The 11,025-nt window shown below is 41.8% G+C and overlaps 3 protein-coding genes across 3 annotated transcripts; all 3 read right to left on the bottom strand.

Moving 5' to 3' along the window:
- On the bottom strand, positions 1,900-4,690 carry LOC109125477. The gene is made up of 3 exons (XM_019227109.1): positions 3,826-4,690; positions 3,181-3,749; positions 1,900-2,958 (listed from the first exon to the last, which is right to left on the bottom strand). The coding sequence occupies exons 1-3, from the start codon at positions 4,688-4,690 to the stop codon at positions 1,900-1,902; spliced, it is 2,493 nt and encodes an 830-aa protein (XP_019082654.1).
- Positions 6,562-7,342, bottom strand: LOC104701659. The gene is made up of 2 exons (XM_010417393.1): positions 7,262-7,342; positions 6,562-7,174 (listed from the first exon to the last, which is right to left on the bottom strand). Exons 1-2 carry the CDS (start codon positions 7,332-7,334, stop codon positions 6,615-6,617), a joined length of 633 nt encoding a protein of 210 aa, XP_010415695.1. The 5' UTR covers positions 7,335-7,342; the 3' UTR covers positions 6,562-6,614.
- LOC104704797 lies at positions 7,585-8,830 on the bottom strand. The gene is made up of 2 exons (XM_019227303.1): positions 7,750-8,830; positions 7,585-7,676 (listed from the first exon to the last, which is right to left on the bottom strand). Exon 1 carries the CDS (start codon positions 8,780-8,782, stop codon positions 7,952-7,954), a length of 831 nt encoding a protein of 276 aa, XP_019082848.1. The 5' UTR covers positions 8,783-8,830; the 3' UTR covers positions 7,585-7,676; positions 7,750-7,951.

The raw sequence follows: 11,025 nt of genomic DNA, 5'->3' as shown, positions 1-11,025 counted from the left end.
TTTTTTTTTTTTTTTTTTTTTTTTTTTTTTTTTTTTTTTTTTTTTGCTAAATATGTAAATATCATATAAACGAAGGATAGGCTATACATAAGTATCACCTACAACAAAAGTAACCTCGGCAAAAAAATAAAACAAGGTTACAATAGAGTTAGGAAAGGGAATTGGGTGAATTAACGAAACCAAAGCGAGACGAGTTGTTGCCATCGTCGTCTAAGTCCTCTTGCAGTGATTATATGCTTTATCTCGCAATCGATGAATGTGAATAAGACCTGGGGGGCGAGCCTGCAGGCATTGTGAAGGATATTGTTTTGGTTTCTCCAGAGATTATAAACCACTACTTGAGCAGAGAGTTTACGAAGCAGTGAGGGAGCAGTTGACGTAGAACGTCGGGTCCAAGAGAGAAACTCTGCCCAGGAGCAGAACAATCTCTACCGGGGGCAGATTCTACTGAAAACCAATCTCCACACTTGTGTTGAGAAATCGCACACCAAGAAGATGTGATCCCGTGTCTCTGAGGCAATGGAACACAAACAACAAACATCCACTTGTAGCTGACCCCAAGCATGGAGCCTATTACGAGTAGGTAGTCTATTGAGGTGACTGACCCACATGTTGAAGGCATATTTCGGCACTGCTCCTTTGAACCAAACCGAGGATGACCATGTTTGCTTACCTGCACGCGGTCTGAGAGCTTCCCATGTTCTGGACGTTGTGAAACCTTGACAGGTGACATTATCCACACACCAATAATAATCATCTACGGTAGCGTCCGGAGGGGGTACCGGGATAAACTGTAGGTGGTCGAGGATTGCCAATGCAGGGGGAATCTGTTCAGAGGTAATGTCCAGCCATTGGCATTAACAGCTTCAACCACTTTTGCCGATAGAGGAATCCTTAGGGTTCTAGAGTCATACTCGCCAAGGCAGTCAATGGGAGGACCAAGGGATGACCAATTATCAAACCAGTAGGATGCTGTAAGACCATTACCCACTCTGCACTTTATAAATCTCTGAGCCAGTGGGCGAAGGTTTAGCAAGGTTTTCCATGACCAAGAGTCTGCCAGGGAGCTAGCAATATTCCAAAAGGATGAGGTTCGGATACGGTGAAGAGTCTGCCAGGTAGCCCAAAGAGAATCCTTATGCTCAAATAGCCGCCATATGAGTCGTAGGTTTAGTGTTTTGTTCCACTCAGAGAGCCTCCTTAAGCCCAATCCACCTTCTGACTTCGGTAGGCAGTCGACTTCCCATGATACTCTAGCTCCTCTCGACTCATTAATATTTCCAGACCAGAGGAATCTGGAACAGAGACTTTCAATCCTCTTGATGCAACCTTTCGGCAGGGAGAAAGTAGACATCCAAAAATTTATAGAGCCATAGATAACATAAGCAATTAGTTGTAGCCGACCAGCAAAAGAGAGGGATTTAGTGGCCCACGAGTTAAAGTTATTTGTGATTTTCTCCAATAAAGGCTCGTACTCCATAAGACGCAACTTTCTGTGCATAAGAGGGAGTCCCAGGTACCTGATGGGGAGATTTCCCGAGGGGAATCCATAGTCTGCTAGAGCATTACAAGCGTCACTGTCCAGACCTGCGTGGAAGAGTTGGCTCTTGTTTCTGTTTACCTTAAGCCCTGACCACGAAGCAAAGTCATCAAGAGCCTCACAGATGCCGTGGAGGGAGGAGGTACTCCCATCAAAGAAAATCATGACGTCGTCTGCGAACATTAGGTGAGATATTGAGAGATCAGACGTCTTTGGATGGTAGTGGATATAGCCTGCATCGAATCTCGACTTAAGTAAATTTGAGAACACTTCCATGGCTAAGACAAAGAGATACGAAGAGAGGGGATCCCCCTGTCGTAGCCCTTTTGAGCTCTTGAAAAAACCTCCATGGCAGCCATTCACTGCGACCGTGAAAGTGGGGGTGGAGATGCATTGGTAAATCCAAACCTATCTGGAACTTGAATGGCTCCAAGGTCTGCAATGACAAACTCCCATCTAACTGTGTTGAAGGCTTTCCTCAAATCAACTTTTAACATTCCTCTTGGTGATATATTTCGCCAATTGTAACCATGAACCAATTCCGTGGCAAGGAGAACATTTTCTGATAAGGATCTACCCGGGAGAAAAGCTGATTGCGAGAGAGATATCACACTAGCCGGTAGCGATTGGAGACGGTTTGTCAGAAGCTTGGCAATGACTTTGTAAAGTGTGTTGAGACATGAGATTGGTCGAAAATCAACTGCGCTGGATGCATTAGCCGTCTTGGGAATGAGGACTAATGTGGTTGAGTTCCATTGCTTTAGCAGACACCCTGAGGTGAAGAATTCTCTTATGGCTGTTGTGACTTCTGGGCCGACCACACTCGAAGCTTCTTTGTAAAACTCGACTGGAAAACCGTTAGGGCCACAAGCTTTATTCTTGGGGAGAGAGAAGAAAGCAGCCTTGATATCTTCATCAGAGAACTGCTTCTCAAGTTCAGTCGCCTGCTCTGGAGAACATCTAAAGGATAGAAGCAGGTTCATATCCTCCTGCTCCATTGTGTAAGGTTCCTGCACATCATTAAGAAGGTTTGCAAAGTAATCTGCGCAGTACTCACTGATCTCCTCCTGAGATTTGTAGCGGTTGCCATTATCATCCGTCAGTGAGTGAATGGAGTTGATTGACTTGCGCGCGTTTGTCATCCTGTGGAAGTAACGCGTGTTTCCATCACCCTCAGCGAACCATGTCACCCTGGACTTCTGGAGAAAGAAGCTCTCTTCAGCAGCGGCGAGGGAAGCCCAAGTGCGCTGTGCTTCTAGTTCAAGGGTCGCATTAGTAGTCGATGGATCAGCTAGGGTGCGGTTTTGGCGGCTTAAGAGGACCTCATGAGCCTCCCTTGTTCGTTTCTCCAAGTCCGAGTAATTTGATTTACTAAATTCCTTGATTGGCCTTTTGAGAGCCTTCAGCTTCTTAGAAACCTGATACATAGCTGAACCAGTAACATTTACTGAATACCATTGCTCCCTTACCAGATTGATGAAGTCTTCATTTTGGAAGAGAAATTTATAGAACTTAAACGGTCTCTTTGCTCTGATAGTAGGTTCTCCTAAAGAAACACCGCATGAAGCGTGGTCTGAAAAGTCCGGTTCCACGAAGATACCAAGTGAGGAGGGAAACTCCACATTCTAGTTTTCATTTACTAGTATCCGGTCGAGCTTCTTAGCAATAGGTCTTGACTCATTTTTGTTCCACCAGGTGAAAAAGTTACCCTTATACGTGAGATCAGTGAGCTCTGCATCAAGGAGACAGGATCTGAAGTCTCTGATGCGTCTGTCCACATTTAGGGATGGTTGTTCGGAGTGCTCATGTGGGTTGAGGATTTGGTTAAAGTCCCCCATCACTATCCATGGGCGAGAGGAGACTAGTTGAGAAGCCCCCAAGGCCACAATTTCCAGCCACAATTCCCTTTCTGCTTCATTTGCGGCATAGACTATGGAAACAACAATCCAAGACTGCTCACCAGGAAAAAGAACTTCACAAGTAACCATCTGAAGCGATTTTTCCACAACTACCACTTGGACCGATGAGTCCCAAATCACCCAAATCTTTCTTAACTCGGAGAAGCTGTAATTCTCCTCAAAAAACCAACCCGGAAGCAGATTGTTTATAAACTTTACCTCCTTAGGTTGTTTGACATGTGTCTCAATGAGACCACCAAAAATAGGCTTCCTTGCCCTAAACCACTTCTTAAATCCGCGTCGGTGACTAGCTATATTAAAGCCCCTGACATTCCAACCAAAACGTTTTGTATACATAAAATTAGTGAGAGAGTTTGAGGTCCTTGCCTCTTTGGATCTTCCTCTGCCTCTTGGATAGTACTCTTGTGAATCTAGCCTCCTTCGAATCCGTGGAGGGTATATCTGAGGAATCAGGTTCGATATCCGCATCAGACTGTAGTTGTGAACCCGAGTCTGAATCACCTACGATCACAGATGGCTCATGAGGAGGACTGATAGTGTTGGCAGTTCTTGGTGTAGCCTGAGAAAACTGTAAGCTTTCCTGATCAGAAGCTTTTGCAGTTAACTGCGGGGGTAGTGTCTCACTCAGTCGCATTGCTTGTGAATGTTGCGGCTGCTGACCTTTGTGCAGTTGTGAGTCACAATGATTACTGTCTTGGACAGATGGTTTCTCGTTTGCTTCCCCGGTGGATTTAACCTGCCATTCCTGGAGAGCTTTTGATCTTCCTCTAGGTGGCTGGCTTGTAGTTGCAATGGAAGTGGACAAAGTATCAGACATTCGAGATGGGGCAGGCGTCTTAGATCTGCGCCTCCGATGGCTTCTACGCTTTTTCGGAGCTTGAGCATGATTTTGTGGACACGCGTCAGGTAGGTGTGTTGTAGATTGATAGCTCGAGCAAGTAATGGGGGCGGAGCGACAATGTCTTAGGCTATGGCCTAACTCCTTACAATGTGCACAAACTAGGGGCATCCAGGGGCTAGAGACAAGGACTCTACGGATTTCCCCTGAGTCAAACTGGACATTGACTGCCTCTTGGAGTGGTTTCCTGGGGTCGATGATAGTGAGCACTTTGGCTACCTCCAGGTTCGTCTTATTAGCTGTAGAGGGGTTGAGGCATTGAGGTTTACCTACCAAGCTAGCTATGCGGTGTAAACCCTCCTCGTGGAAGAATTGAAAGGGTAATAACTTCATTGGGAATGTTAACACATAACTCACCTGAAGGAAGAGTGAAAGGAGTGCTCGGAGTTGGGAGCTTCTTACAAGTTCCTTTAACCGTGGCCGCCCAATCACCAGATCTGTTAGTCGAAGCGTTCTAGGGAACTTCGTTCAGGTTCGCAGCCGAGGTAGATTTGAGGGCTGCCGGGACTACAAAGTGTGCAGCGTTGGGATAATCCATTGTGGTAGGAACTGCGTCCACCACCGAAGGTATCTGCGGGATGACCAAGTCTGTTGAAAGAACAGTCGATTGGTCATAGGAGGATATTGAGGATGTGCTCAACTTCGTGATACCTGACGTCTCAACACCGGAGGTGGGGCCTACAATAACGGTGACAGTCGGGGGAATTTTTTTGGGTAGATCTAGGGTGGGCAAAGGAACCGAGGAAGACGCTTGTGGTAGATCTGGATTCAGCGAAGTCGGGGGAGGTCCAGTTTCATTCGATAGGAGACATGAAGGCGTTGGTCGAGGTGAGATGATTTCCTTTTGAGAGGAGGAACCACTCATCCGCCGTTTGGAGGCAATGGATTCCGCAGCCCAAGCATAGACTACCACAAACTTTGAAGAGCCTGGGACAGCACCACGAACTGGTTTTCTTTTCTTTTTCGTCATGCCAAGAAATTTCCGACCACTGGCATGACCGGCGTCGGGGGTAAAAAGAGGGAGAGAGAGAGAAGCTACAGTGTTTTTAGAGAGAGAAGAGAAGCTACCGTGATTGTGCCTTCTAATAAATTAGCTTATTTTGCTTATTTTTTGGGTTGTGGTTTTCTGATAGGAGATTTTTAAGCCTTAATATGCTAAATGGAAAGACGTCCTATTTACCCCTCAAAACTACCATATCGTACCGAATGTCCCTGGAACTTTGACCTCCTAATAGAACCCCTTCCATCTTATATCCTCTTTCTATTTCCCCCCGAATTAATACTTCTATGTCTATTTCCCCATCCATCTGAGTTTACACGGTTTTGTTAGTAAACCCGATAGAAACCCATCTTAAACCGGTATGGAAGCAATTTATAACCGGGTAACATTTAGAACCCGACCCGACTACTTTTTCTTCTTTCTTTTAAAACAAAAACCCCCAAATTCTTACTCCACTAAGAACCCTAAAAATCTAAATTGAAAAGATCCAAATTTCTGTCTCTTTCTCTCAAAATCATGAGTAATATTTCTGGGTCTTCGAGTAGGTCGACAAATGTCCGCGAAAGAGGTAGAGTTGTTGGTGTACCTAAGAGATGCTGGTGTGGAGAAGCAATTGTGGCCAAAATGTCAAAATCCGACCATAACCCAAATCGACGATACTTTCGTTGTGTGTATGCAACTGGAAATAAGGTAATACGAAGTAGAACTTATTATTTGGCTTATGAATATTGATAAGGTTCTAAACGATAACCAAATGAATTGTCCATGGTGTAGCTTATGAATGACAATCACGTTTTCAAGTGGGTCGATGAGGCTTTGTTGGATGAGGTGGAGGCAATGAAAGAGTTCATATCAGAGACAATGAAAGTTGAGAAGAAGATGCAAATGGAGCTTGAGAAAGAGATATTTGAGAGGATTGAAGATGTAAAAGCTGAATTTAAATTTAGGATGAATAGGATGATAATTGTTTTAGTATTAGGTTGTATGATCATATTTGGTCTAGTTAAGCTAATATGATGACATTGTATGTTGTTTTCTATGTTTGTTTTGTATGAGACAAAATGTTTTTAAGAGATGATGTTATCTTGTTTCAAAATACATTCATGTTCAAAAGGGAAGAGTACATCCAACCATAGTTAATAATAAGGTTCAAAAGATTGGATTTGACCATACTAAGACAGAACAAGATATGTTCTGAAACAGGTCATAAACCCAAAAAAAAAAACAGTCCTACTTATGCTAATCCTCCATCCCACATTACTTCTCTTGAGTGAGACAACCTTGAGAAGATTCCACTTGTGTTGTATTCTTCTTATTCTTCTTCTTCTGGTGGTACCTACAGTTATGATCAGCTGCACCACAAATCCCACAATGCATGATTCTTTTCTTTTGCTTTGGTTGCTTCTTGGTAGGTGACTCATTAACACCTTTCTTCCTCTTCTTGTCGATCTTCTCATCGTCCGGCTTTGGAGGTGGATACACATTCTCACCCCCAGTGGAAGGCCAAAAGCGTGGACCTCTTTGTGGAACAAGCCCGTCTGTGTAGTTCTGTCTCCACTTAGCAGTTCTGAACCATTCACACACATAGTCTTCAGCTACCAATGTCTTCTTGATCATCAGTCCGTAAGCATGTTCGCATGGGATTCCACAAATCTGAAACTTCATGCAGGTACAAGTTCTGGCATTTAAACAAACTCGGTGTTTATCGTATCCCAAGTAAACTTCATACGCTCCATTTGTGCTGGGAGATACAAAGCATGTAGAAGCTGCCTTATGCTCATCAGCAAGGAAACGGGTCACATAAGGAGTGCATAATCCTGCCACATCCGACCATATAGAGTACATATAAATGAATTAGAATAAAACATATAAATGAATAAGAATAAGAGTGTAGTCTTACTAACCTTCATGTGAATAAGAAATAGCAGACCGTTTAGCAATTCGAACCATGGCAAGCCTTCTAACAGTCTCCAACATAGCCACAAATGGTTTCTCTCTCGTCTTGTTGATTGTATTGTTGAAAGACTCCACTGAGTTGTTTTCAACATCCTCACAATAGCTGCCAATCTTGTGGAATGCCCTACACCATGTCTTTGGTTTAGTCTTCATGACATCTTCATAGACCTTGCTATCATATGCGTGAATCCTCTCCAATCTCTCTTCGTAATCTCTAGTGTTGTAGCTCCAAGCTAGATCCCAAAGCAGTTTCTTCAATTGCTTCTTGTCTGGATGAGTCTTCTTTAGGTTACCATAAATGTGCCTAACACATTTACGATGCTCAATCTTTGGTAATTCTAACTCAACAGCCTTAATCAATCCCTGAAACAAAGTTAAATTCATTAGAAACTGATCCAAATCACACAAAGCATAAAACATAACAAAAAAAAAATACCTTTTGGCGATCAGAAACCATAATGTAACCATCTCCATCACCTAACTCCAAGTCTATCTTCAGCCTATTCACAAACCAGCTCCAATTATCTGTGTTCTCAACCTGAACAACACTCCATGCTATTGGGTAGATAGCATTGTCTGCATCTCTTCCTAAAGCCACCAACAACTGACCCTTAATCTTTTCCTTTAAGAAGCAACCATCAACCCCAATTAGTGGCCTGCAGGTTTTTTTTCCATGTTTTCCTAAGAACATCAAAGCATACATAGAATCGCTTAAACACATCATGACCAGCGTCATTCTTCACCGTATCAATCTCTACCACAGACCCTTGATTTGCTTCCAATATCTCAGCTCCATAGTCTCGAAGACGTTCAAATTGAGTGTCATATTCACTCGCTATCCATGCCAATGCCTTTCTCCTAGCAGCTTGACATTGACCTCTCGTAGCTGATATCTTCCACTTCTCCATTATGGTCTGTTCCATCTTTAAAGGCATGTAATAATCTGGTTCTTCTCTAATCTTATCAAGAAATAACCTAGCTATGACTGGGACCTTAAACATCTCACATTCTCCATTAGGCACACAAACATGGGTGTTCGTGTACTTCGTAATCCTCCACATCGACTCATTATGAAGAGACGCAGCATAAACTTTCCATTGACATTTTCCCTTAGCACCAACACACCTAAACCCGATTCTATCTCTATCGTACCTGTATTGCTTCAGATTACAACCTGTTGCCAGTGCATAGTCAGTCACACACTCCTTAAACGCGATTCCATTGTAGAATCTCTGCCCTTTATACATTATACCATCGCCACGAACGATCGGTGTCCCCCCACGCGCGGCACCACCACGACCATTACCCTCAGACTCGTCGTCACTCTCTGGATACACGTTATGACGAATCGATTCCTCCGTTTCTGTAAAATCTGTCGCAAGCTTATCGATGTGAAATTCATCTCGATCCTCGCCTTCCTCGTCGAACTCCACTCCAATAGGTGGATTAACAACGGGGACTAACGCCATCCCAAGAGCCAAGAGCAAGAGATAACAAAACGATTCGAAGAAAGAAGAATCAATTTAGGGATTTAGGGTTCGTCGATGGAAAGGGAAAAACGATTTGGGGATTTTTGGGTTTTTTAGGTTAAGTGATCTAATCGGGTTGTAATCGGGTTGTCAATTGGTTAAAAATGGTTTAATTTGGTTATTTTGGTTAATAAGAATTGTCTGTCGGTTAACTAAAACAGTAAACCATGTTAATCGACGTCGATGGGGAAATAGCTGAGAAGGTTAATTTAATTGGGGAAATATACATAGAAGTATTAATTCGGGGGGAAATAGAAAGAGAATATAAGATGGAAGGGGTTCTATTAAGAGGTCAAAGTTCCAGGAACATTCGGTACGATATGGTAGTTTTGAGGGGTAAATAGGACGTTTTTCCATGCTAAATCTAAAATTTTTGGATTCTAATTGAGTTCCAATCTTCTCGGATAGGTTCAAGTTCAAATTTTCATTTGTTTATGCTCATGTGTATTTGTCTTTGTACATTATTATCTATTTTCTGATTTTCTAAATGTCATATTTTTTGTTTTCAAATCTCAAATCTTCGATTTTGGCTCTATGTTTGTTTTTAATACAAGGGAATGATGATATTTTTTTTTGTTAAATTCCAGAAATAAAAATAAGAACAAAAAAGTCTAAAATTCAAATTAATAGAAAAAACTGACATAAATTACATTGATCATGAATTGAATTAAAACTAAAATAATGTAGTTATTAAAGTTGGATGATGCACATTTTTCCGATATTAGACATTAGAAGACAGATTAAATCTTCAATTTATGATGTTATCAACATTATCAATATTAGACATAGCAAAAAGTACTCTACTCAACAAAAGTTAACTTATTAACTAGTAAAAGTTTTTCTCCATGTTTCGGAGAAATGGTATACAATTGAAACTAGAGTATGGTTAGTATTCCTATAATCAACCAGAAATAAATAATAACGAGCTAGTACCAAATTTTCCACAGACGATACGATATGCAAACCACTTTTGCCCAAATTTTCCACAGACGATACGAGATTTGGTGTTTTTCGTTGGACTCTCAGTCTTTGACTTTTGACGTGTACATACGGTTACGTTTGGGGTATTGTACAGATTAAAATACGAACGTGAAGAATCTCCACAGACACGTGGCGATCATCCGTTATCTTCCGGTTACAGGGTCAGTTTCGTTAATTCACGACTCTAGACCTTATTGTTATGTGTAATGTTAAACTAAACGAGAAACACCTTTTACCTCTCTTTATTGGGCTTATTGTTGGGCCTGGTGACTCACACCACCACATTAACACAAAAACAAAAGCAAAAACAAGCAAATGATGTCATGGGTTTGATGTTCATCATAATTATATTTTCCCATAATATTCTAAAAATCAAGATTTATAGATGTTTCAAGTAAAATTAATCTTTTATTAATCAAAGATTCCTCCACAAGTTTAGTCATAGATAAAACTGAAATTAAATGTTTTTTCTTATGCATTAATCGTTAATATTTTATTTTTAACAACCAAATAATTATATTCATTTTGGCTTGATGTCTTGTGTTGATAGTTGAACTGTTGCATAATTGGGTTTTTGTCTTCATCTTGCCTAGAAAAATGGATAAAGAGCAGCGATCGAGGTTGTATTTGTCCCACCATTTGATTCTGAATTCTCAGACTAGTGAATATGGCATCTCCGGTAAGAAGGGTAGAAGGTTGTAGTGCCAAGATAGTATCTAGGGTATTCCCATATCTACATGGAAGGCTATCTTTGGTAGAGGACCGATGAGTTGGTGTTTTTCATGTTTAGTATAGTAAGGTAGTGAAACCTTGGGTATTTGGGGAGGATATATGTCATCGGTTGGGCCAAACCAGTACCACCATTCGTAGAACCATCCTGGTATTGTCTTGGGGCAATGAAAGTCGAAGGAGAGAAACCAGGAGTGATTATAGGTTCGTAAGTAAAAGGTGTGGAGAAAGGCTTTCTGGTAATCTATGTAGGTAAATCTTGGAATATGGAACCCCGGGATGGAGAATTCTTTTGCGGTGTGCAGGTTTATGAATCCAAGATCTTGGGGATTGCATACTTTGAGGATTTTGCAGGTTGAGAAGGAAATGAGGTTTGGGTCATTTTTTTCGGTATGGTGGGTTATTTCTACTGATTTGGTGTCTACGAGAATGAATTCGTAGAATGTGCGGTTTTTGGTAAGGTTATCGGTAAG

Source organism: Camelina sativa, chromosome 7 (assembly GCF_000633955.1).
Source record: "Camelina sativa cultivar DH55 chromosome 7, Cs, whole genome shotgun sequence".
In the NCBI taxonomy this organism is placed as follows: Eukaryota; Viridiplantae; Streptophyta; class Magnoliopsida; order Brassicales; family Brassicaceae; genus Camelina; species Camelina sativa.
Note: the sequence above shows the minus strand (reverse complement) of the source record. Positions and strands in the feature narration are given on the sequence as shown.

Bases quoted from the DNA above. Each gene is read 5' to 3' on its own strand.
- LOC109125477 (XM_019227109.1), bottom strand. From the start codon at position 4,690: ATGAAGTTATTACCCTTTCAATTCTTCCACGAGGAGGGTTTACACCGC. The intron at 3,750-3,825 runs GCAAGGACCTCA...GCTTTAATATAG, and splicing joins GCAGAGGAAGATCCAAAGAG to CTAGTCACCGACGCGGATTT. The intron at 2,959-3,180 runs GTAAATGAAAAC...GCTATGTATCAG, and splicing joins AGAAGCTCGACCGGATACTA to GTTTCTAAGAAGCTGAAGGC.
- LOC104701659 (XM_010417393.1), bottom strand. From the start codon at position 7,334: ATGTTGGAGACTGTTAGAAGGCTTGCCATGGTTCGAATTGCTAAACGG. The intron at 7,175-7,261 runs GTTAGTAAGACT...CGGATGTGGCAG, and splicing joins TATTTCTTATTCACATGAAG to GATTATGCACTCCTTATGTG.
- LOC104704797 (XM_019227303.1), bottom strand. From the start codon at position 8,782: ATGGCGTTAGTCCCCGTTGTTAATCCACCTATTGGAGTGGAGTTCGAC.